Source organism: Mirounga leonina, unplaced genomic scaffold (genome assembly GCF_011800145.1).
Source record: "Mirounga leonina isolate KUSES-001 unplaced genomic scaffold, KU_Mleo_1.0 Mir_94, whole genome shotgun sequence".
Taxonomy (NCBI): Eukaryota; Metazoa; Chordata; class Mammalia; order Carnivora; family Phocidae; genus Mirounga; species Mirounga leonina.
The window spans coordinates 40,859,164-40,883,698 of NW_023270855.1; the positions used below are offsets into that span (position 1 = coordinate 40,859,164).

The 24,535-nt window shown below is 57.4% G+C and overlaps 4 protein-coding genes across 12 annotated transcripts in view; 3 read left to right on the forward strand and 1 right to left on the reverse strand.

Annotated features, from left to right (window-relative positions):
• IP6K1 (inositol hexakisphosphate kinase 1) overlaps positions 1-13,204 on the forward strand; it is a 57,023-nt gene extending 43,819 nt beyond the window's left edge. For 2 of the 3 annotated variants that reach the window (XM_034997011.1, XM_034997012.1), the window contains exons 3-6: positions 2,467-2,677; positions 6,990-7,171; positions 9,235-9,410; positions 9,773-13,204. In XM_034997011.1, coding sequence (XP_034852902.1) covers positions 2,467-2,677; positions 6,990-7,171; positions 9,235-9,410; positions 9,773-10,306 — 1,103 coding nt within the window. In that variant the 3' untranslated portion in view covers positions 10,307-13,204. The remainder of the gene's footprint in view (positions 1-2,466; positions 2,678-6,989; positions 7,172-9,234; positions 9,411-9,772) is intronic. The other variant, XM_034997013.1, reaches the window with a different exon arrangement.
• A 351-nt stretch (positions 13,205-13,555) lies between these two features.
• GMPPB (GDP-mannose pyrophosphorylase B) lies at positions 13,556-16,048 on the forward strand. Its single transcript, XM_034997014.1, has 10 exons — positions 13,556-13,677; positions 13,793-13,926; positions 14,053-14,133; positions 14,225-14,273; positions 14,436-14,578; positions 14,790-14,948; positions 15,035-15,113; positions 15,188-15,315; positions 15,403-15,585; positions 15,669-16,048. Exons 2-10 carry the CDS (start codon positions 13,798-13,800, stop codon positions 15,798-15,800), a joined length of 1,083 nt encoding a protein of 360 aa, XP_034852905.1. The 5' UTR covers positions 13,556-13,677; positions 13,793-13,797; the 3' UTR covers positions 15,801-16,048.
• RNF123 (ring finger protein 123) overlaps positions 16,018-24,535 on the reverse strand; it is a 31,368-nt gene continuing 22,850 nt past the window's right edge. For all 7 annotated transcript variants that reach the window (XM_034997005.1, XM_034997003.1, XM_034997002.1 and 4 more), the window contains 13 exons: positions 24,258-24,435; positions 23,384-23,458; positions 23,146-23,233; positions 22,970-23,057; positions 22,795-22,879; positions 21,366-21,505; positions 21,064-21,252; positions 20,901-20,976; positions 20,582-20,666; positions 16,918-17,060; positions 16,682-16,776; positions 16,463-16,548; positions 16,018-16,368 (listed from right to left, as the gene is read on the reverse strand). In XM_034997005.1, the coding sequence (XP_034852896.1) occupies positions 16,245-16,368; positions 16,463-16,548; positions 16,682-16,776; positions 16,918-17,060; positions 20,582-20,666; positions 20,901-20,976; positions 21,064-21,252; positions 21,366-21,505; positions 22,795-22,879; positions 22,970-23,057; positions 23,146-23,233; positions 23,384-23,458; positions 24,258-24,435 (1,452 nt within the window). In that variant the 3' untranslated portion in view covers positions 16,018-16,244. The remainder of the gene's footprint in view (positions 16,369-16,462; positions 16,549-16,681; positions 16,777-16,917; positions 17,061-20,581; positions 20,667-20,900; positions 20,977-21,063; positions 21,253-21,365; positions 21,506-22,794; positions 22,880-22,969; positions 23,058-23,145; positions 23,234-23,383; positions 23,459-24,257; positions 24,436-24,535) is intronic.
• AMIGO3 (adhesion molecule with Ig like domain 3) lies at positions 17,054-20,324 on the forward strand. Its single transcript, XM_034997010.1, has one exon. It carries the CDS (start codon positions 17,748-17,750, stop codon positions 19,278-19,280), a length of 1,533 nt encoding a protein of 510 aa, XP_034852901.1. The 5' UTR covers positions 17,054-17,747; the 3' UTR covers positions 19,281-20,324.

The window sequence follows — 24,535 nt, forward strand, 5'->3', positions numbered from 1 at the left end:
TAAAAGGACAATACATCATTACCAGGTAGGGTTTATCTGAGTAATGCAGGGTAGGTTTAACATTCAAAGGTTAAATGGAATTTCCATATTAATAATCTAAAAAAAGAAAAACCATCTATATCTTAGCAGATTCAGAAAAAGCATTTGACAGTATCCAGCATCCATTTTTTTTTTTTTAAGATTTTTATTTATTTATTTGAGAGAGAGCTGGGAGAAGGGTAAAGGAAGAGGGAGAAGCAGGCTCCCCGCTGAGCAGGGAGCCCGATATGGGGCTTGATCCCAGGACCCTGGGACCCCCATGATCATGACCTGAGCTGAAGGCAGATGCTTAACCGACTGAGCCACCCAGGTGCCCCTCCAGCATCCATTCTTGCTTGATAAAACAACAGCAGCAAACTAGGACTAGAAGGACAGTTCCTCAACCTGACTAAGGGCATCTATGAAAAACCTCCAGTTAGCGTCATAATGACGAAACCATTGCTTTGCCCCCTAAGATCAGGAACGAGACAAGGATGTTCATGCTGTCCACTTCTAGTCACCATGTTACTGGAGGTTCTGGCCGGTGTGGTTAGGCCAGATAGTGAATAATAAAATGCATTCCAATTGGAAAGTAAGAAGTAGAACTGTCTTTATTTACAGACTACATAGAATTTTGTCTTCAGTCAGTCAGGTGTTGGAGCAGAATAAAGTCCTGCAAAGGACTGAACATTGACCTGAAGATGTCTTCCACTCAAATAAGGAGTAAACCAAGAGTGGGGAGAAGTAGAAGACCATAGAAGGATAGAAGGAACGACCCTCAGGCTGGTCAGCACGACAGCTGTGTGGCAGGCCTAGAGGACCCTCTAGGTCAGAGCATAAGGGGCAGCCCAGGAGACCAAGAAGCTTGCAGACCAGAGGGCATTCAGGCTGGAACAGTTGAGGTTTTAGTGAAGACAAAGAGAGGAGGTTACAGAGGTGAATACCTGCAGGAGAGGCAGCCATCTGTATAAACCAGCCAGGGTACAGGGGTGAGGTGCACTGAAGTGCAGCATACTTTGAGCAGTGTGGTGGGAATGTAAGAAAAAAGAATCCATTTCATGTTTTCAGGAATTTTTTCTAAAAGAGCCCAGGGAGTGAGGCAGTACCTACCTGGAGAAGGAAATGGGCCAAAGAGAAGGATATTCTTGGTCTGGCATATTGATTTATTTATTTATTTATTTATTTATTTATTTTTAAAGATTTTATTTATTTATTTGAGAGAGAGGATGAGAGGAGAGAGAGAGCACATGAGAGGGGGGAGGGTCAGAGGGAGAAGCAGACTCCCCGCTGAGCAGGGAGCCCGATGCGGGACTCGATCCCGGGACTCCAGGATCATGACCTGAGCCGAAGGCAGTCGCTTAACCAACTGAGCCACCCAGGCACCCCATATTGACTTATTTATAAAAGCTCACTTATGTTCAGATTATAGAGCCAGTTTTGTACACAAGTGTGTGAAAAGAGAAATGTAGCTGACAGAAGGTTGGATGTGGAAGTTAGATGATAGGCAGCCTGGACTTTTATCTTTTTTTTTTTTTTTTAAGATTTTATTATGTGAAGAGAGCGTGAGTGGGGTGGAGGGGCAGCGGGAGAGGGACAAGCAGACTCCCTGCTGAGCGGGGAGCCCAACGTGGGGCTCGATCCCAGGACCCCGAGCTCATGACCTGAGCTGAAGTCAGATGCTTAACCAACCGACTGAGCCACCCAGGTGCCCCTGGGCTTCTTTCTTACTTTCTTCTTGTTTCTTTTCTTTCTTAAAAAAAAAAAACCTTGAGCTAGGTTTGTAGGTGTTGTGTTTTAACTCTTTTGGTAATGATTCAGAAGAAACTACGAACAACCTGGTTGATAAAAAATGGACATGATAAACTGTTTTGCCCGAGTAAAGCACGGAGAATAGAAAGGTGTCTCAACTTAGGAGTGCCGGTGGTTTGGTGAAGCAGAGGTTCTGTCTGGTGAGGTTAGAAAACCTGATGCTTCGTGTGGGCAGAAGACTTACTCTGGGGACTGTTTTGCAGGGAGAAGTCTTAATGTCTCTCTGGCACCGCCAGGCAGAGGGAAACAGATTGAGACGCCGACACAGGACATGGCAGTATCAGAGAACAGTTAAATAAGGAGAGGGCTAAGTCCTGTCAGGTGTGGATGTCTCCAGCGCACGCAGTTTGGATGGTACAGAAGTCAGTCATTGGAAGTGCCGGGGCTATAGAAGAGAGTGGGAAATAGGTACCCGCTCTACCCACGATCTACCCACGGTCAAAGGATAAGTAGCAGACTTTGAGTCAGGGTGAGTGGTCAGCTGTGTTCTGGAAAGGTGTCTGTTGGTCATTGTTCTTACACTGATCTTCAGTTGGTTCAGGCAGGTGATGTGCTGTGGGACAGCAAGTACCAGCAGTCTGTGCTGCATAGACCCAGCCTGTGTAGACGTTTGTTGACTAGCTGCCTTTTTTTCAACAGGCGTGGTGTCTGTCTGTTTTGAGGGAGACAGTGATGGTTACATCAACTTGGTGGCCTACCCTTATGTGGAAAGTGAGACTGTGGAGCAGGATGACACACCAGAGCGGGAGCAACCTCGGCGCAAACACTCCCGCCGGAGCCTGCACCGATCAGGCAGTGGCAGTGACCACAAGGAGGAGAAAGCCAGCCTGTCCCTTGAAACCTCTGAGAGGTAAGGGGGTGGTGAGCAGGGCTGAAGGTGCACGTCTGGTCCTAGCAGCACAAACCCTCGAGGCATCTCTAGAGTCCTGACACACCCTGGGGAAGTAGGGCTCAAGGTTGGGGGAAGATGGCTGGTGTTCGTTGGCTGCCCACCTGGGCGTGTCACATCACCCCAGTGATGCCACCTTCTGAGGATGGATGGAGCTGGTCAAGAGAGAGTGAAGGTCTCTCAGCCCTTTGGAAGCAAGGACTCTCCGTGGGTGCTCTGTGTACTACAGCTTGGTTATGTCTCACACATGAGGTTGAAATGCCTTGGGCCACAGTGAGGTTGCATCTGCTTTCTGACCTGTAGGATTGCCTAAGGGCAGTGAGAGATTGGAGTAGTGTTCTTTAAGGGTTCTGGAAGAGGTTCTTTGACCTCTCTGAGACTGAGATCAGCTCTTAACCCTTTCCCTGCACCTAAAATTTAGTTTATTCCAGTGGAAATTATTTTTCTTGTAGATTAGGAAAATAGTTTACAAAGAGTTCTGTTCCTTGATATTTTATGAAAAAATGTGAACTCTCCTAGGATGGCTGTCATCAAAAGGACAGGCAATAAAAGTGTTGATGAAGATGTAGAGAAATTGGAACCCTCTTAAATTGCTGATGGGAATGTAAAATAGTGCAGCCACCTTGGAAAACAGTTACTTGGCAGTTCCTTAGAAAGCTAAACCCATCAATTCCACTCCTGGGAATAGCAGCCCATACCAAGAGAATTGAAAAAATACATTCAGACACAAAACTTGCAAAGAAATGTTCATAGTAACATTATTCCTAACAGCCAAACAATGAAAGTAACCCAAGTGTCCGTCAGCTGATGAATGGATGAATAAAGGCTGAATATTATTCAGTGATAAAAAGGAATGGCGCACTCATACGAGCCACAGTGGGAATGAACCTTGAAAACCTTTGCTAAGTGAAAGAAGTCAGTCACAAAAAACCACATATAATGTGATTCCATTTATAGAAAATGTTCAGAATAGGCATCGCATGAGACAGTAAGCAGGTTATTGGGTGCCAGGGACTGGGAGGGGAGAGGAGGATAGGAAGTGACTGCTAATGGTGATTGTTTTGGGGGTGATGAAATGTCCTAAAAATTAGATAGTGGTGATATTTTATAACCTTGTAAATATATATTTTTTAAAAACCCACTGAATTATTAAAAAAGAAATTAAAAGTAATGTGAGCTTCCTGGGACAAAGTGAAATAAAAATTGTATGATTAAATTACTTTATATTTAATTTCGGGACACCTAGCTGGCTTAGTCGGTGGAGTACGTGACTCTTTTTTTTTTTTTTAAAGATTTTATTTATTTGACAGAGAGAGCACAAGCAGACAGAGAGAGAGGGAGAAGCAGGTTTCCTGCTGAGCAAGGAGCCTGATGTGGGACTCGATCCCAGGACCCTGGGATCATGACCTGGGCCGAAGGCAGCCGCTTAACTGACTGAGCCACCCAGGTGTCCCGAGTACGTGACTCTTGATCTCAGGATTGTTGAGTTCGAGCCCCACGTTGGGTATAGAGATTACTTAAGAAAAAAAGATTTTTTTAAAGTATATTATTTCACTCAAAAATAAGTTTCAGTGAATAAAATCTGTGACTCAAAAGTTGGATTTGGGACTTTTCTTAGATGTGGCAGCACATAGCTTATCTCTAATGTCAGATCAGTTCAGCAACACATGCTGCTCACCCTGGCTGCTGAAGCTGTGAGCTGAGGGCCTTCCAGTGCTCCTTGCTCCCATCGACGGAAGAGGACGCCCATCGAGGAGCACAGAACCCCATGAGACTCTGTCTGAGTGTGTGATGTGTCCTCTCCCGTGTCCTCAGTCAGGGGCCCTCTCTAGCCAGATCTGCATCCCTGATGCAAGGAGAGAAATACCCATTTCATAGTAAGGAGGGTCTCCAGGTGTTAAGTGTTCTTGTGGAAAATAGACTCCAGTCTGCGGAAGCACTTCTTCAGGGCTTCCTTGTCATTCCCCAAGGGGCTTCCTCTTCACTGATGAAGGTGGGACCTAAGCTTAGTGACAAGGAATGTTCCCCAAGTCCTCCAGCCCATAGCCGGCATTAATGCCTTTCTCTCAAGAGCTCTTTAGAGTGGGCTTTCTTTTGGTCTCCAAAGGTATAGAAGTTGCTCCATGAATCATCTGATGAAAAGCCAGTGTACATAGAATAACATCAAAGTCTGCCTGTGTCCGAGTTCAGGGCTCTGCTTTGAAAGTGACAGCTCTGTCTGCAGGCCCCGACCTCTGTTTGGCCTATTCGCAGAGGCTCTGAGTTACCGCCCGGAGTGGAGCTTGCTTCTTCACCAGGACCAGAGCTGCAACACCAGGGGTGATGCCAAGGGGCACGGGTTCCCCAGGCAGGCACATAGAACTTATCTGGGCTTACTTGGCAGATTAGTAAACCTTGTTGTTTCTTTTCTTTTTTAAGATTTTATTTATTTGTCAGAGAGGGAGAGAAAGAGAGCACAAGCAGGGGGAGCGGCAGGCAGAGGGAGAGGCAGGCTCCCCTCCGAGCAGGGAGCCCAATGCGGGACTCGACCCCAGGTCCTGGGATCATGACCCGAGCCGAAGGCAGACGCTTCACCAACTGAGCCTCCGAGCCATCCCAACCTTGTTTCTTAAAGGGAATCACAAAAAAGGCGTCCATGAATAGCCTCAGCCACGCCGTCCCCAGAAGAACAGGAGAGTTCCGTCACGCCGAGAGGCACCGGCGGCCGCTCTGCTTCCGGTCAGAGGGACTGGGAAGGTCTGCCTGGGTCTCTCAGCCGCTTCGCCCAGCCTGCCCGCCACTCTGTGCGGGAGCGCCCGCATTTCCAGGACACGCTAGGCCTGGTGGTTAGCTCGGCTCTGTGTGACTTCGCGCACCCACCGTGGCAGGAGAGGACGGTGGCATCTGTCCGGAGCTGCCGCGCCCGCCTCTGTTCTGAGCTGCTCGCTCGCTCTGCCGTTTCCCGGGCACCCGCTGCGCAGGCCCACAGACAGTGTCTGCAGATGCTTTCTTTGAGTCTTATTAAAAATTCGGTTGTAGATGTGGACACAAACAGGATAGTTACTCGTGTTCTTGACAGTGGCATCCCATGCTCCACCCTCTATTTATGAAGTGTAAAACTCTACATTCATCAGGCTTTGTATTTTTTTTTTTTTTTTTTTTTTTAAGATTTTTATTTATTTATTTGACAGAGAGAGAGATAGCGAGAGCAGGAACACAAGCAGGGGGAGTGGGAGAGGGAGAAGCAGGCTTCCCGCTGAGCAGGGAGCCCGATGCGGGGCTCGATCCCAGGACCCTGGGATCATGACCCGAGCCGAAGGCAGACGCTTAACGACTGAGCCACCCAGGCGCCCCGGGGCTTTGTATTTTTTAAAAGTGTAAAGTACACCTGTCAATTTATCATTTTCGCCTTTTCTCGGTGTATAGTTGAGTTGTATTGAACACACGCACGCTGTCGTGCGGCCCTCACTACTGCCCATTACCAGAGCTGCTTTTCATCTCCAGCGGCAGCCCCATCCCTGTTAGATAACTCTCCATTCCCCTCCCCCCCAGGCCCGGGCAACCACCATTCTCGTTTCGGTTTCTGTGAATGTGCGGTTACCTCAGACGAGTGGAACCCTACAGCATTTCTCCTACTTAGCAAGATGTTTTCAGCGCTCATCCAGGTTGTAGCCTGTGTCAGAATCCCCTCCCTTTTTACTGCCAAACGCTACTCCACTGTAGGGTATGGCACATTTTGTTTTTCCGTTCATGCTCTCATGGGCACTTGGGTTGTTTCCACCTCTTGTTTATTGTAGTGCTGCTGTGAACAGTGTCAGGTTTCTGTTTGAGTTCCTGTTTTCAGGTCTTTTGGGTACAGACCTAGGAGTGGAATGGCTGGATCATTGGATAATTCCATGTTTAGCGTTTTGAGGAACCAGCAGACTTTCACGGTGGCTGCACCATTTTGCATTCCCTCCAGCATTGTGCGGGGTTCCAGTCTCTCCACATCCTCTATAACACTTGTTCCAGTTGATTTTTATAGCAGCCTTCTTAATGCATCTGGAGTGGTGTCTTCATCACATAATTTGATGCCCAGAATTATTTTTGAGACAGTTTTCAGAGACACAAGTATAAATACTACTTATTACTCACTTTTACGCGCTCATGCATCCGGAGCCCCTGTGCCACCTGTCAGCAGGGCCCATGGGTGGCAGATGAGACCTGATCGAGGCCTCCTTCACCTTGTGCACCGAGACCCCGGAGGGTGACTTGTCTGAGCCCCTCAGCAGTGTGTCCTGTTCTTCCTTCTTAGCTCCCAGGAGGCAAAGAGTCCAAAGGTGGAGCTCCACAGCCACTCAGACGTCCCTTTCCAGATGCTGGATGGCAACAGCGGTCTGAGTTCTGAGAAGATCAGCCATAATCCCTGGAGCCTGCGCTGTCACAAGCAGCAGCTGAGTCGCATGCGCTCCGAGTCCAAGGACCGAAAGCTCTACAGTATCCTTGTTACTACACCTTCAGCAGTGCCCCCTGCTGGGACCGTGGGTTGGTCCTGTGTCAGGACACCTAGCACCATGGCCGAGGCCCTCTCTGTCCAGGAGCCCCTCCTGTTCTCATCTCCCTTTTTCATAGGCTCTTTGTCCTTCCTTGTTTTATGGACATGTTTTTTTTCTGCCTTTCGGGACTGGTAAGCCTGAAGCTTAAACTTGGCAGTTCAGAAGGGTGCTGTCTGGTAGAACCTTCTGGGACAGTGGAGGTATGTGTATCTGTGTTTAGTATGGTAGCCACTGGCCACACCGAGTAACTGAAACGTGCTTGCTCTGACTGAGTTACAGAATTTTACATTTATTTAAATTTAAATTGCCACATGTTCCTAGTGGTTACGGTATTTATCAGTGCATGTCTAGAATCAGGGATCTGGGTGTGTGTGTGCGCGTGTGCACACATGTATTTTTCCCCTCCCAAAAGGTAATAATTACAAAGTGATATGTGGGGTTTTTTTGTCTAAGATAAACACCATACCTAAACAACATATAAAAGTCTTTAAAGGATGGTAAAAGTAAAAAAAAGTATTATAAAATGGGAATTCTGATGATTGTTTAGTGTTTGAAGCAGTAGACTGTGAATAACTAATACTGGGAAACTGAGGGGAAATGTGCTGAGCCCTCTCTGTTTACTCAGTTTTCAGAACAGTCTCTTGAGGGAGAAAGTGTTGACGAAGCCCATTTATAGATGAGGAGATGGGAGCCCAGGGGGGTTAGGTGCTGTGCCCAGGCCCGTGAGTGGCCACAGCAGGATTCAAGAGCCCATGTTCTCCGGCCCTGTGAGGTGTTTCTGCAGCCCTTTTTAAGTTTTATTGCCACTTGTTTATAGGTTATAGCAGGTGATGAAATTGATTAAAGGCCAATTTAATCGTTTTCTATAAGTTATTTTTTAAAGAATTAGGCGATGCTAATATGTGCATCGTCAAGTGATGCCAAGTCCCGTCCAAGATCATGTGATTGCTTCCTCGTCCCCCAGTACGAAATTGAGGTCCAGGCTGTAGGCCCTGGTGACTTTTGACAGATGTGACAAGCCTATACCTTTATCCAGGATGGTTGCAGACAGTAGATGTAAATGAGGACATGGGTATAAATGCCATCCAGCCAGCCAGGACCGTAGAGGCATTTTAAGCAGAAGGTTCTAGAAATACCAAGGGATAAGTTTAAATATGTAGTCACTGGTTTGAAGGTTAGTCAGAAAAAGGCAGGACAGAAATTTGAAATCCACTTTTTTCTAAGACTCCCATTCAGGAATGTTAAACCGGATTTCTCATGTTGGTAGCAGGGCCGCAAAGGTGTCTTACTTCTCTTAGGCCTCGATGAGGTATGGCTGGAGTAGGGCCTCGGTTTACTGATGGTGCCAGGGATGTATGCACATCTGCCAGATCTTCTTTAGTTTGTGTATGCCTACAGGACAGAATAAAATAGAAAAAAATAAAAATGATGGCATCAGCAGATTTGGTATATATATACACCACGGAAAATTTTTCAGCCATAAAAAGGAATGAAATTTTGTCACATGCTACATACAAATCGGATAAAACTTGAAAACATTTTGCTAAGTGAAACAGCCAGCCACAAAAGGACACATACGAAGTGTCTAGAATAGTCCTATTCATAGAGACGGAAACTAGAAAGGTAGTTACTGCGGGTGGGGGCGTGAGGAAGAATGGGAGATAGTGTGAGGTGGATGCAGTTTCTAGTTTTTGTTTGGGACGATGAAAAAGTTCCGGAGATGGATGGTGACGTGCACAGTCATGTGAATATACTAATGCCACTGAACTGTACAGTTAAACATAGTGAAAATGGTACATTTTATGTTATGTGTATTTTGCTACAATAAAAAATTTTTGAAAAGAATGAGTAAGCCAGTGGTGTGACATCTACATTTGAGAGTCTGTGAGGTGAATACAGATCACATTAGAAGAGAATGCCCCCTTTTGTAGAAAAACTTGGTCGTGGTTTCCTGGCTGGGGCTGACGGTGAGTGTGGCTGTTATTCTCCTTGACCACGGCCCAGAGTTCCTCTTGCTTGAGAACGTGGTGCACCACTTCAAGTACCCCTGTGTGCTGGACCTGAAGATGGGCACCCGGCAGCACGGGGATGACGCGTCCGCGGAGAAGGCGGCCCGGCAGATGAGGAAGTGCGAGCAGAGTACGTCAGCTACGCTGGGTGTCAGGGTCTGTGGCATGCAGGTGAGTTGCCCCTGGCCAGAGCCTCACTGCTGCTGCCCGCGTGTTTTGGGTGGCCCACGTACCTGCCTGCTCCCCCTGCCAGGTGTCCTCCGGGCCCACAGTGGTCCAGAGTCTCCTCCGAGAGGGTGAGTCCCCCACAGGGTGCCGAGTGCGTCCTTATAGGTATGTTCCCTGAGCCCTCTAGGCCTTACCTGGTGACCTTAGTCTGGACTCCAGATCCAGAGCCTCTGTGAGAGCCTGTTGCCTTGACATTGGGACGAGTCAAGCTGGTCAGGAGTACTTTCCAGACAATGGCTGCCCAGGGCACTCGAAGGTCATCAGACCTCCCTGGTGCTCACCCGCTCTGTCTCCTGGGCTTTCAGGTGTACCAGCTGGACACAGGGCATTACCTCTGCAGGAACAAGTACTATGGCCGCGGGCTCTCCATTGAAGGCTTCCGCAACGCCCTCTATCAGTACCTGCACAACGGCCTGGACCTGAGGCGTGACCTTTTTGAGCCCATCCTGAGCAAACTGCGGGGCCTGAAAGCTGTGCTGGAGCGGCAGGCCTCCTATCGCTTCTACTCCAGCTCCCTGCTTGTCATCTACGACGGCAGGGAGTGCCGGGCAGAGTCCTTCCTGGACCGCCGGGCTGAGATGCGTCTCAAGCACCTGGATACGGGGCTCCCTGAGGGGGCGCCACCCTGTGGCCCCAGCACCAGCCCCAGTAGCACCAGCCCTGAGGCCGGCCCCTCCTCTCCACCCAAGGTGGATGTCCGCATGATCGACTTTGCACACAGCACGTTCAAGGGCTTCCGGGATGACCCCACCGTGCATGACGGGCCGGACCGAGGCTATGTGTTCGGCCTAGAGAACCTCATCAGCATCATGGAACAGATGCGGGACGAGAACCAGTAGGCCCGGCCCTGGGCCCCCAGAACCCCTTCCTCTCCACCCGCAGGCAGGGACCATTGCTCTGACTGAACTCGCCGTGAGGACACACAGACTTGCTTTTAAAGGGTTATATTTCTCTTTGGTGTAAACTAAAAGAAATGTTTTTAGCTGTAGCCTGGAATCCATATATATAAAGTGAAGGAGGGCACAACACACATCCCCTCAGCCAGGCTCCTTTAGCTCTACGGCTCTGACTGCTGTGTCCAGGCTGACTTAGAAAGGAAGAGGTGCCCCTGGTGGATGGGCTTGGCAGCAGGGACAGGGTACCCTTGGACATTGGTTTCTCTTGCCTAGGTCTTTGGCGTCTGTGGCTGCAGGGCCCTGCTGGTCTTAGGGTGAAGCTGTGGGCTGGTACAGGGCCCCTCTGTGCTCACTCATCCCTTGTTCCTCACCAGTAGAGGATTGGGTGCCCATCCGTTGGGGGACTTCCTAGTCTGGTGGCATGGGCATCAACCAGCTCTTTAACACATGCCCCCCAGGTAGCACAGGGCCAGTTGCACATCGCTGGACCCGTCCTTCTCGGTTCTGACTTGGCATGAGGCTAGATTCATGAAGCTGGGCTGAAGCCAGCTTATGGCAGAGGGCAGGCCCTGGGATCCCCAGGCACTCTTTGGCACTTGAACCTGCTCCTCTTCCTGCCTGCACACCCCAGCCAGCCTTTCTGAGATCCCTTGCCTGAGGAGGCCACCCCTTCTTGCCCCATTGAAGGGGGTCCCTGCTCTATTTGCCGAGGAGAGTCGGTGTCCCAGCAGGCCTCAGGGCGTCTGGTGGCTCTGGCCTAGACAGTATTTGCAGTTCTGGTGCTGTGGGTGGGAGTCGTCTTCCTCTAGCTTGGGCAGCTGTGCTGCCTCTGGATGGTCTGCCCTTCCCAGGGCTCAAGGGCTGTGGTCCGCTCAGGGTGTCACCTTTCTCCAGGCTAAGCTCAAGGCAGCAACCCATTGTGAGGAGCTCCAGTCTTGTGAGGGAGAGCTTGAAGCTTGTCTGTTCATAGAGACATTGTTTGGGCCTTGGGTGCAGGTGTCCAGATTCTGCTAATGAGTTTCGTCTTATCAGTCCTGGGATCCATCAGTCTGTCCATTTGTCCATCTCCCAGCCAGCCCTTGTCTCTTGGGATCTTTTTCCTGGGCTGTAGCCTTGTTCATTAGTAAATATTGATTTCTGTCCTGCCATTTCTGAGATGAGCTTTTGCCCCTGTGCCTGTTGTCAGCAGGTGCGACCTTTTTACAAAGAATTGGTAGCAAATGAATTGTAGGAGGTGTTTCCCGGATGGCCCAGCACCTTCTCTGTGGGCCTGGCAGTGTGTAGCCCTGCTCCACGTGGACAGTGGTACAGTGAAGGCCCAAGGGGTGATCTTTCTGGTGGTTTTTAATAATTTTTGCCTCCAGCCCTTAATGGCACAGAGACCTGCCACCTCGAACATGCGGCCAGGAGGTGACACTGCACTCACCTAGCCATTGCCAAGGTTAGTGCCCTCCCCTCTGAGCCTAGGGCCACTGTCATTGTTGCTTTGGGCGTGTCCTTGTTTGGGCATTAAAGGTAAGCCTGCCAGCCTGTCGAGGCCTTGGAAGTGGTGGACTACTTTCCGATTCCTTAGAGATGCAGCTTCACACATTTTAAATGGGCTCCTTGATGGATCCCGTCTCTCTCTCAGCCCTCTGATCCTGGTGCCAGTAGTGGGCAGGTTCCCATTCCTTGGGGCTGGGAGGGACAGCTTGCTTGTTTCTGGTCAGTAACGACCATCTTTCCTGTACCATTCTGTGGCTTCAGGGGGGTAGTAGCTCATTCGTTTGGACTGGCATTTCCTGGCAGGGCAGAGGCTAAGACCAAGAGTCAGGGGCCACTTGGGACCCCCTTTAGTTGAACCTCTCCAGCCTGGGGATGTGCTGTGCCTCCTGAGTTCCTGTATTTTGGGAGCACATGCTGCCCCGTTGTGCTCTTCATAGTGAGAGAGACTATACCCACTATCTTCAGCGTTTTCCTGGCACTAAAAAGAGCAGAAGGGCCTGGGATTTGCTGCTACTCCATCAGGGCAGGACCCCTCTTTTCAGCACTTTTGACACTTGGAGACTCAGCTCTGTTACCTGGTGGGTGGTGGGCATGTGTGTGCACACACACACTCTGCCTCTACTCCTTCTGCCTGCTCCTTGTCAGAGAGCCCTGTCCCTGCCAGGCCCTGCCTTCCCAAACCCCAACTTGGGACCAAAGTGCAACGCGGGATCACGGGTTGGGGTGCTCAAGTGACCCCCCTCTCTAGTGCTTCCCTGGGCCAAGTAGACACCAGCCCCCCGGGGGGGGGGGGGGGGAGTGGGACCGGCGGTGCTTAACGAGGAAGGGGACCAGTGTAGCAACTTGCCAGGGACCCCACCCCTCCCTCACATTGGGGCCTGTGCAGTGGGTGTGGGGGTTTCCCCAGGGGCCAAAGGCCTGGGCTAGTTCTTTAGCCGCTGCTCCCTCGCGCACGTCCACGTGCACGCCCCCTCGATGCAGATTGCTTGGAACTTTATCGCTGTTCAATTGGTTTTGTTTTTGCCGATTAAAAAAAAGTTTTAATGAGGAAAAAAATTGGAGCACCCTGGGAAGGACCTGGTTCCTTTGCTTCTCGGGGAACTGTGAGGCCTCGCCTCTAGGAATCGCTCTCTGCTCCGCTTTCCCGCCTAAACCTGCCCACGCCGCCCGAGGCCTGCGCCCCCTTCCACTCTCGGCTTCGGCCGCGGCTGGGCCAGCTGCGTCTCCTCGGGACCTTGCGTGCCGGGGAGGGGTGCTCGGGCCTTGCGCCGGGTCGCCCCTTTCTGTACACCTAGCGCTGCCCGCCCCGCTTGTGTCTGAGGTCGTGTATGTCAAAATAAAGCCGCTAGAAACTGAGGTGTGTCCGCGTCTTTGCTGTCCCGCGGCTTCGAGGACAGGCCCAGCCCGACCGCCGCTCGCGTCCGTCCGCCGCGCCCCCGAGCCGCCGTCCCGGGGCGGGGCCGGAAGCGCCCGTGCGGCGGCGGACCCGGCACCCGTCGGGAAGGAAGCCTCGCCCTTGGCGCCAGTTCCGCCTTTGGATCCGCCAATGGTTAGCTGACCCGCGGGCCCGGGGCCCGGTCCCCATGGCAGCCGGCCGCGCTCGGGCTCTTATTGGCTACGTCTGCCGGAGCGCCGCGTGTCAGCGCTCCGACGTCGGCGTCCGTGCCACGTCAACGGCAGCCGATTGGCCGGCTCGGGCTCACGTCACCGCCCGCCTAGGTCCGGCCTGAGTTCGGGGCTAGCCGCCCTCGTCTGGCGTCGCGTCCTGCTGGGTGCAGCCCCGGGCCGGCGTCACGGCGGACTGCGCGGCCAAGGCAGAGCCAGAGTGGGTCAGTCTGGCAGGCGAAGGGCGCGGGGCCGGGCACGGCGGCGGGAGTGCGCGGCAGGGCTCGGCCGGGCGGGCCGGGCCGCGGAGCCCGGGACTCACTCTCCGGCCGCCCGCAGGCGCGATGAAGGCACTGATCTTGGTGGGCGGCTATGGGACACGTCTGCGGCCGCTGACGCTGAGCATCCCGAAGCCACTGGTGGATTTCTGCAATAAGCCCATCCTGCTGCACCAAGTGGAGGCGCTGGCCGCGGTAAGACCCGGGGTCGGTGTCGCGGTGGGACCTGGCAGGACGAGGGACGGCTAGCACTTGGGGGTCGCGGACGCCCGTACCTTCCGGCTGAGCCCTTCTATCGGCCGGCGCTGTTTTGTACAACAGGCAGGCGTGGACCACGTGATTCTGGCCGTGAGCTACATGTCTCAGGTGCTGGAGAAGGAAATGAAGGCGCAGGAGCAGAGGGTGAGGCTCGGACTTTTCACCTTTTTCTTCGCTCCCCGCGCAACCACCCACCCTGGTGGGAGGCACCTGACAGGCGGCTTCTCCCTTACAGCTGGGAATTCGAATCTCCATGTCCCATGAAGAAGAGCCTCTGGGGACAGGTCAGTAAAAGTCCCTTGGGGAGAGGGTTTAGGGCCTGGGAAGGGGTAAGACCCAGCCTGGATGGGGGCTGCTGAGCCTGGATCCAGGGGCTCAGTTGTCCGTCCACCTCCCCCCCCCCCCCCCGCCCCCGGGGAAGATGGTGACCTGTACTTCTCTCCTAGCTGGGCCCCTGGCACTTGCCCGTGACCTGCTCTCTGAGACTGCGGACCCTTTCTTCGTCCTCAACAGTGATGTGATCTGCGATTTCCCTTTCCAAGCCATGGTGCAGTTCCACCGGCACCACGGCCAGGAGGGCTCCATCCTGGTAAGGGACCAGATCTTTCTTCTCTGACACGCCTGTCCCGCATGCCCAGCCTGTCCCGCTGCCCAGCCTTTAACCCTCCCCTTGTGTTGTGGGTGCAAAGCTGTACCGTATGTATCTTTAAGCATTGGGGCACAGCCCGAGATTTAGGACAGTATGCATTATCGAGGCTCAGACACACCTGGACTGGGCCTGAGGTTCCCCCTGCACTCAGGTGACCAAAGTGGAGGAGCCCTCTAAGTATGGTGTGGTGGTATGTGAGGCTGACACAGGCCGCGTTCACCGCTTCGTGGAGAAGCCACAGGTGTTTGTGTCCAACAAGATCAACGCAGGAATGTACATCCTGAACCCTGCAGTGCTGCGGCGCATCCAGGTGTGTGGAAGCCAGCTGCGGGGTGGGCTGGGGTAGGGCAGGCCCCTACCACCACGGCCCTTCTCACAAGCTGCCCACTCCCACAGCTGCAGCCTACATCCATTGAGAAGGAGATCTTCCCTGTCATGGCCAAGGAGGGGCAGCTATATGCCATGGAGCTGCAGGGTGAGGCAGGGAGGCCACAGGGTAGGGGTGTGGTGTGGCTGGGCTGAGCCCCCTGATGCATTTCCTCCCAACAGGCTTCTGGATGGACATAGGGCAGCCCAAGGATTTCCTCACCGGCATGTGCCTCTTCCTACAGTCCCTGCGACAGAAGCAGCCTGAGCAACTATGCTCAGGCCCTGGCATTGTGGGCAACGTGCTGGTGGTGAGGCCCCCGCCCGGCCCATCATAAATGCCCCTTCTCGGGCTTAGGAGATGAATGCCTCACTTGTATCTTCCCCACTGTCCTTAGGACCCAAGTGCCCGCATCGGCCAGAACTGTAGCATCGGCCCCAACGTGAGCCTGGGTCCTGGTGTGGTGGTGGAGGATGGCGTGTGCATCCGGCGGTGCACAGTGCTGCGAGATGCTCACATCCGATCCCACTCCTGGCTCGAGTCCTGCATTGTGGGCTGGCGCTGCCGCGTGGGCCAGTGGGTAAGTCTAGGGGCTCGGCCGAATGGGGAGAGGGGCAGGGAATGCGCCTGCCTTGCTGACCAGGCCTGCCCCCCTCCCCCGAGGTGCGCATGGAGAACGTGACGGTCCTGGGTGAAGACGTCATCGTTAACGACGAGCTCTACCTCAACGGCGCCAGCGTGCTGCCCCACAAGTCTATCGGCGAGTCGGTGCCAGAGCCTCGTATCATCATGTGAGGGGATACCATGGGGCCGGCCGAGTCCCCAGTTCCCCACTGGCGGGGGGAGCCCTGGTGTGACACATCAGAAGGCCCTGGACTCGCCGTTTCTTTGGGAGGACTAGACGAGGCTGAAGCGGTTGGACGCCTGCCCTCTCCCGTGGACGTAATCTGGCAGGCTCCTTGCTGGGCATACCCCACAAAGCCCGCTCCCTCAAGAAGGGCCGGGCCAGGGCTGTATGGAATAATAATTTAATGCTCACTGTGGCCCTGACTGGAAGTCAAGCTCAGGCACAATCAGGACATGGCTGGGCTCCCGCCAGTGAGGTTACGCTCAGGCAAGGAGGTTGGACGTGGTGGTGGTGGTGGCGGCGGGGGGTCATGGGGAACAGGGCAAGGGGAAGCTCATAAATAGGGCCCAGCCTGGGTCTGAGTTCAGGGCTGGAGGCTGCTGCTGTGCGGGCTAGGCGGCTGAGGAAGTGGTGGTACTTGCGCTGGCCGCCTTCTCCCAGTCCTCTACAGACACGATGGTGGCTTTGCAGAAGAAGCAGTCCTTGTTGTTCATCAGGTGCTGGTTGATACAGGCTCTACAACGGGGGAGGAGGGGGAGGAGGGGGGGAGGAGAGGGCCTGGGTATCCCTGCCGCTTCCCCAGCCCCCTGCGCCCATGGGGCCCACTTACTTGCAGGACTTATGGCCACAGGGCTGGAACACGGCGGAAATGGGGTGAGCATAGCAGATGGGGCAGAGGTCCTCCTCGCTGGTGGGCTGCAGGGAGCAGAGCGCAGGGTGAGCTGGGGCCGGATGCCCAGACAAGGAGACGAGGAGCCTATGTCGTGTGCACAGTTGTGCCAGCGTGTATGTGGGCGGCGCACAGCCGGATGCGGCGGCCCCCACTCACCAGGGAGGCAGCAGCTGCCTGGGCAGAGGCAGAGGTCAGGTGTGCCAGCATCTGTTCCACCTGGGCCAGCTCCTCCGCGCTGATGTAATCTGTGTCTGCGGGCGGTAGCAGGTGTCAGACCCAACGTGGCCCTCAAACCCAGTGCCTCTTAAGTACCGCAACTTGGGGTTTTGTTCTTTTTGAGACTCCTGATCTAGTCCAGCCCCAACCCCCTGACCCACCCCCAGTCCACTCACAGCTCTGCAGGGAGAAGCGCTTCCGGTCAGGGGCAGGCAGGGCAGTGCCAGGGGCAGGAGGCTCTGGCTGCCCCAGGAGATAACATATAGAGCTGAGCTGGAAGCAGGGATCAGCAAGGAGCACGGACGTGGCTCGCTCTCTCCTAGGTGGGAGAGGGGAACAAGCGTAGTCAGAAAGCAGTACCTGCTGGAGGGGCGGGGGTGGTGGGGCAATCCAGCTCACCTCTTGTTTTCACCCACCGCCCCCACCCCATGCCCCTCATCCTAGAGCCCAGCAAGAACTCATACAACCTGGGTACCAGTTTAAGGGGGTGACCAGCAGATAGTGAAAGACTGCCTACCCCTAATAAACACTAACTCTCCAAAGAAAACAAATAAAGAACATCACTAGCAGCTTAAAGGAGTGCCTCCCAGGTTTCCCCTCCTACTGTTCTGGGGGAGATGGGCGAGGGCACGGGCAAAGCCACTGGCCAAGCACAGGCTGGGGCATTCGGGGCGGGCTCGCGCCCCCTCTGGCGGCCACGCGGGGAACCTCGGTCGCGGGGAGGAGAGGGGCTGCCCCGCCCCCTCCCACAGGAGCCAATGGGAGGCTGCGGCCCCGCCCCCCTCGGGAGGGTATTTAGAAGCTGACCAGGGAAAGCCCTCGGAGCGCTGGGGAAGCCAGAGGAGAGAGTGCGGAGTGCAGGCCTGCCCCAAATCCCGCCCCGGAGCCGGGGGAGCAGGGGCGGTGGGCGTGCGGGGCTGAGCCCACAGCCAGCAGAAGTGGGTGAGTCCCGGCGCGGCGTGTCCGGCACGGAGCTGCCCCGTCCCAGCCCCCGGCAGGCGCCACCATGGTCTGGCTGGTGCTGCTGGGCGCACTGCTGTGCCTGTCGCGCGTCGGGGTGGGCGGCCTGGGCGCGGAGGACTTCCTGCCCTCCGGTCCCCGTGACTGCCCCTACAGGTGTGTGTGCGCTGCCGACCTGCTGAGCTGCGCGGGCCTGGGGCTGCAGGACGTGCCGGCCGCGCTGCCCGCCGCCACCACAGACCTCGACCTGAGCCACAACGCGCTCCAGCGCCTGCGGCCCGGCTGGCTGACGCCCCTCTCCCGGCTGCGCGCCCTGCGCCTGGGCCACAACGAGCTGGACGCGCTAGGTCGCGGAGTGTTCACCAACGCCAGCGGCCTGCGGCTGCTCGACCTATCGTCTAACGCGCTGCGGGCGCTGGGACGCCACGACTTCAAAGGGCTGGGGGCGCTCGAGAGGCTGCTGCTGTTCAATAACCGACTGGCGCACTTGGACGAGCTCGCCTTCCGGGGCCTGGGCGCACTCAGCCGGCTCTACCTGGGCTGCAACCAGCTCTCCTCCTTCTCCTTTGACCACCTCCACGGCCTGGGCGCCACCCACCTCCGTACTCTGGACCTCTCCTCCAACCGCCTGGGCCGCATCCCCGTGGCTGCCCTGGCTGCCCTGCCGGCCTTTCTCAAGAACGGCCTTTACTTGCACAACAACCCCCTGGCCTGCGACTGCCGCCTCTACCACCTGCTGCAGCGCTGGCTCCAGCGGGGCCTCAGTGCCGTCAGTGACTTCGCCCCACAGTACATGTGCCTGGCCTTCAGGGTGCCCACGTCCCGCGTGCGCTTCTTTGAGCACAGCCGCGTCTTCGAGAATTGCTCGGCCGCCCTGGCCGGGGGCCTGGAGCGGCCCGAAGAGCAGCTGCACGTGCAGATGGGTCGGCCCCTGACGCTGCGCTGCAACACCAGCGCCCCGGCTGTGCGCGTCGCCTGGGTGTCCCCAAAGCAGGAGCTGCTGGTGGCCCCGGGGTCCCGAGACGGCAGCATTGCAGTGCTGGCCGACGGCAGCCTGGCCATCAGCAACGTGCAGCCGCGGCACGAGGGGCTCTTTGTGTGCCTGGCCGCCGGGCCGCGCCTGCATCACAACCAGACGCACGAGTACAACGTGAGCGTGCACTCCCCGCGCCCGGAGCCCGAGGCTTTCAACACGGGCTTCACCACCCTGCTGGGCTGCGCCGTGGGCCTGGTGCTCGTGCTGCTCTACGTGTTCGCGCCGCCCTGCCCGGGCTGCCGCCGCTGCTACCGCCGCACCTGCACCTGCCGCCGGCTCTGCTGGCCCCGCGGGCCCGGCCCCCTCCGGGAGCCGAGTGCGCGGCTGTCGGGGCTCGGCGCCACCCCGCCCGACGGGCCCAGCCGCAAGGCCAGTGTGCACAAGCACGTGGTCTTTCTGGAGCCGGGCAGGAGGGGCCTCAACGGGCGCGTGCAGCTGGCGGTCGCCGAGGACTTTGATCTCTACAATCCCGTGGGCCTGCGGCTCCACGCTGGCTCTGAGTCGGCTAGCTCCACGGGCTCCGAGGCACTGGTGATATCCTAGGCCGCCCTGGGCGCAGAGCCAGGCCACCGCCCGCCCGCTGCTTTGCCCCGCTCCCCGCTGCCGCCCCGGGCAAGAGCTGCCAGATGCTGGGGGCGGCGCGGGGCTTGGTCCTCCAGCCTCCTGTGTGGCCTCGACCTCAACTACAGCAGCCCCACTCGCTGATGGAAGGGCTGGGCACCCCGCCCTCTCTCCTGCTCTGCTCTCACACAGGGCTCAAAGGCCGGAGGCCCCCGCACGACCTGCTGGTGCCCAAGTGTCCCCCGAGGCCTGGAACTGGGGCCATCTGGAAGGGCCCGTGCGTTAGAGCCCGAGGCACCCCCTTAGGGGCCGAGGCAGCTATCAAGCAGTAGTGGCGAAGAACTGAAGCATAACCATCTTCCCCTTCCCAGTGGGGCAGGAAGAGAGTGGGCGCCCAGGGGAAGAGGAGGAGAGCGCCAAAGGAAGACCTAGGCCCCCACCCAGGGTGGAAGAAGGAAACCCGCACCAACATCTAACCTCCTTTAAGCTTCACAACTCCGTGCAGTCTGGTGGGCAGGCAGAAAGGCGAGAGACCCCTCCCCGCCACCCCTCGGGGGGCCTGGCCCGAGCCCCAGCCGGAGCAGCCTCGCCGTCTCTGGCCAGCGGCATCCACAGGCCACTCTGAGGGCAGGGTCTCTTCCGTGGGCTCACAAGACAGTAAGGGCCACCAGGGCCTGTCCCCCAGCTTTTCAGCAGTAAAAAGCCTGCTGAGCATGGCCAAGATGGGAGGGCTGAGCCAGAACTCACTGTCCCTCGAGGGTAGAAGCCTCTTAAGGGCTGGCACTGGTCTCGGCCTAATGGCCGAGGCCGTGCCCTGGTCTTATTATACCCATCTTGCCACCCACCGCAAGGAGGCGGGGAAGAGGGGTCTGAGAGCCCTCCTGTGTGGGTGCTGAGCTGGGGGCTCCTACGAGCATCCTGGATCCAGTTGTCCTGGAGTTCCTTAATAAAGGTGGTACATGCTCATTACCGGACCCTTCGCGAACACAAGTAGCAGCGCGTGTCCTCAGCCCGAGCCCAGCAGTGCCGTCCCGTACGTGCAGGATAGCACCCCAGCCCTGCCTGAGGCATAACCACAAGCCAGTGTGCGCTCCGATTCTTCTACTCAGAGCTGCCGCTGCTGCCACCTGGTTGGGCAGTTTGTACCTCACGGCCTTCCGCCTGCCTCAAAAACCTGATACCGAGGTTCACTGCAGAGGCAAAGAGACAGCGGCAGGAGGCCCTGGCCGGCCCACTCCCGCCAGCCACGCCAGCTCCCGTGGGCCCACGGGCCTCACACTCACCCCGAGGCCGGGCCATGCGCCAGGAGCCGCACCAGGATGCCCGTCACGGCCACCAGAATGGGGTAGTGGTCCACGCTCTCCAGGCCTGGGCGGGGGAGGAGGGAGGGCAAGAGCTGCTGCGTGCTCCTACTGCAGGGGGTCTAGGCCTGCCTGGCTAGCGCCAGCCCCCCTCCCCAGCACCCTCCCCGCAGAAGGGCGAGCTAAGGCTGCGGGGGCCCAGGCCGGCTGTCCCGACACAGCACGGACGATCAGGCATCCCTGCTCCCAGCGGAGGCAGCGAGCCCCGGGATATGTTGGGTGTGGGGCGCTGGGTCCTCACCAGGCAGCCGCAGGGTGACCACGCGGTCAAACAGGTTCCTCTCAGCCGTCACCCGGTTCAGCACCTGGTTGAGGAGCTGTGGAGCCCATTGGTGGGTGTCGAGGGTGGGCTCGCCACTGGGGCCTTCCCGGGGGCCCCCCTCTCCCTGCCCAGATGGACACACCTGCGCGAGACGCCGCAGCAGCATCTCAGACGTAGGCCGGGCCCAGTCAAGGAGTATGTCGGGCACCAGCGTGATGGTCATCTCCAGGACCCGCAGCAAGCTGACTGAGAGGTCGAAGCACGTGGCGCACACCTTGAGCTGCCGGCTGTCCACGAAGTTCCGCTCTAGGCGCTCGGCAGCCTGTTGGATCTGAGCCACCGGCGGGGGGCAGGCAGCGCTCAGTGGCCTGGGGGCGCCGCACGTCGCGCCGGGCCCACTGCAACGCTGCAGCCCGCCCGACCCACCGACCCGCCGTGACGCACCTCCTGGATCATGCCGATGAACTCCGAGAAGGCCCAGTTGAGCTGGTTGAGGACGCTGTTGAGGAAGCTGGGCGCCACGTCGGGCCCCTCCCGCAGCAGCTCCGCCATGTGCTGCTGAAGCAGGGTGGAGGGGCAGGGCTCTGTGGGGGCGCGAGGAGGCGGCGTCACCGAGGACTCCATTCTGGGGCTCCTGCCTGCCCTGTCTACCTCCGTCCTCACTTGTTGGGCCATTGGTGTACGGACAGGAAGATGGCTCCCTGAGAACGCTCAGGTCACGAAGGCGGGAGGACAGGGTACAGCCCTGTCCGGGGGTTAGAGCTAAATCTGTCCCTCCATCTGCTGGGCAAGCCACGGGCTGAAGTCCTTTCCAGCCCCACACCATTCCTTAAGCCTAGAGCTGCCCCCCAGCCTGTCCCCAGCGAGTTCTCAGCCACATGGCTTTCAGGGAGGGCTAGACCCAGACAGGGTGACCCAGACCTCTCCTCACTCGTATCCAGGTCAGCGTCCCTAAGACATACTCGTCTGAGCCCTCTCCTCTCCTCTGCTGCCCTTGGCCTGGCCTTCGCATATGGCCGAGGTGGTGGGTGCCAAGTCTGGGCTGACAGGGAGCGGTAACCAGAGCCCTTAGCCGCAGCTGGGCTGGACACCCGCCCCCCCCCCTGCCCCCGCCCATGCAAATCAATAGTTCCTACAGCAGCAGGACAAGTATCTGGTCCCACTGCCATTCTCCATCTGCAGCTCAGTTCCACCTGCAGGCACGACCAAAACAATTGGCAAGGACTTGATGTGTGACTTTGCACAAGGCAATCAGCCTCTGGGGACCCCTTCACGCAAAAACCCTGCCCACGAGGGCAGAAACACACCACGTGGGCCAAGGAAAGCCACCCTGTGGGGTGAGCGCAGTGTGTGGCAGGCAGACTGCAAGCTGGCCCACCCCAGGCCCGCCCTAGGTGAAGGTCCTCGGGTTCACAGGGCTCTGCTGGACCATGGCCCCCAAAGACAGAGCGAAGCCTCTGCTCCCAACCAAATGCCTCTTCCTCTTGGAAGCTCCATGGGCACCGCCTAGTCTGTGCCCCTGCCTTGACTGAAGTACCCAAGGTCTGGCACCAGCAGATGGCAATGAAGGGGGAGAAGGACATGGTGCTGGGACCAGGCTGGAGGTCAGGAAGCTGGTTCAGGGTCCTCACTGTGTCAGCTGCAGGCAGCCTGGGAAGATACTGCCCTTTTTCTCTATGACCCAGCAGAGCATTCGGGCCCAAAGGGCACACGTGGCACTGGGGAGCCAGGGGGAGTAGGCCCAGTGTCCCTGGACAGAGAGGAAGCTGGGAGATGGAAGCCCCAGGGGGCAGAGTTGGGGCCCAGCAGGAGTGCAGGACAGAGGCTGGGAGAAGAGAGAAGACTCCTAGAGGACCCAAGAGCAGCCACTCACTCTGGAGACTGGGCAAGTTGGCATCCTCGGGTTTGGTTTTCAGCAGGTGCGGCAGCCGTGTGTAGCGGTACCCGAACCCACAGCCCTGCGAGGGGGGTCCGTGGGGGGTCAGCTGGGGTTAGGGCAGCTCTCCCCTCCAGCCTGCCACAGCCACCTCCCCTCCAGCCGGGCTTACCCTCCACAGCCGCACCAGGATCCAGTTGGTCTGGGCCCAGGGCCGCTGCTCATAGGGAGCCAGGAGGCTCCTCACCATGGCGACACGCCTGCGAGGGCAAGGGGTGGTGGGTAAGGGCTGAGGCTGGGCACCGTGTGGGGCAGAGCGCGTGCCTCCCCGCTCTGGCCCGCACTCACTGCTCCTCGGGGATCCGCTCCACGGCCCGCAGGGAGTGTGGGTAGCACACGTAGCTGGCCAGGGCCTGCATCAGCGAGTCACGGATGTCTGTTGGGACAGGCCGTGCCTCAGCAGGTACCTGGCACGAGCCCCAGCCCCCGCGCCTCACGCCCACCCGGACGGCATTCTGAGCAGACAAGAGCCGGCCGGAGACGCCATCCCATCCCCATGCCCCAAGCCCTCTGGAGGGCTCCTCACCAGTGCCCACGATGCGTGTGTCAGCGAAGTGTTTGGCAAGGATGGCGGCCAGGCGGGTCAGGGTCTCTTCGTAGCCTGCAGGATGGGGCAGGGGCAGTGCTTGGCCGGGGGCGGCGGCTCCAGGGGCAGGCCCATCCCCCTGGCAGGGTGAGCGGGCTTGGGCGGAGGACTCCGGAGTGGACCCCCAGAGCCAGTCTGGGCCAGAGCTGTCATGCAGGGGCTTCGGGCATGATATTCACTGACTGACGGGCCATTGCACAGACTCGCTGGCGGGGCGGGTGGGGACGGTCCTGCAAGACTGGGCTCAAGCCCATCTCAGCACACACCTGATGGCTCAGCAGTCAAAGCCCCTTGGGCACCCACAGCTCCGCCTCTGAGCACAAAGGCTGCACCTAGGCCTGGGGCGGGGCAGGGGACAGGCCGGGGGGCCCGATCCAGACACAAACCACCAAGCCCAGGCTGAAATGGTCTGCGAGAAGCCCAAGCTCCTACACACGGCCTCCAGCAGAGCATCCCCGCCTGCTGTGACCTGCAAACACAAGCCGCATCCTGAGGCCAGTGCCAGGGCGCGAGGTGAGGCCAGCTGGCTCCCAGACCACAGCGGCACCGAGGAGGAAGTGAAAGCCTGAGGGACGCCCACCCCGGCACTCCATTTTGTCTCCTTCCCTCCCAGCACCAGGGAGGAGCCATTGGCTCTGGGACTACGGTGCCGGGCAGGGCTCTCCAGCAGGTGGGGCTTTTGCAAATGCTTGTCTACTACAGGGCCGAGGAGAACAGGGGCTGCCCGCGCCCGCTCCCTCCGCGGATGCGTGCTGCTGGGCTAGGAGGCTCAGAATGGGGCTGCCAGGGCTCAGGCCAGAGGCCTCCTTGTCACCTGGGAGCTCCTCCATGCTGTGCACGGGGCCGAAGTAATTCTTGAGGGCGCTGTAGCTGTTGATGGCCACGCTCAAGTAGAACTCGGGCATGAAGGCAAAGAGAGACCCCGTGCGGTCGCCGTGCTCGACGGTCCGCAGGCAGACGCGCAGCAGCCAGTAGATGTCGAGCATCTTCTCCTGCGGGAGGCACAGGGGCTGCTGCTGGGCTGCTCGTGGGAAGGGTCACAGGGGCATGGCTCGGTCCGGGGGCCCAGGAAAGGCCTCCGTGTTCCCAAGT

What these genes read in the sequence shown, in the direction of transcription:
- GMPPB (XM_034997014.1), top strand. Translation starts at nt 13,798, where the DNA reads ATGAAGGCACTGATCTTGGTGGGCGGCTATGGGACACGTCTGCGGCCG. An exon ending in TGAAGGCGCAGGAGCAGAGG is followed by an intron (nt 14,134 to 14,224) that starts GTGAGGCTCGGA and finishes TCTCCCTTACAG; the next exon opens with CTGGGAATTCGAATCTCCAT. An exon ending in GCTGCCGCGTGGGCCAGTGG is followed by an intron (nt 15,586 to 15,668) that starts GTAAGTCTAGGG and finishes CCCTCCCCCGAG; the next exon opens with GTGCGCATGGAGAACGTGAC.
- AMIGO3 (XM_034997010.1), top strand. Translation starts at nt 17,748, where the DNA reads ATGGTCTGGCTGGTGCTGCTGGGCGCACTGCTGTGCCTGTCGCGCGTC.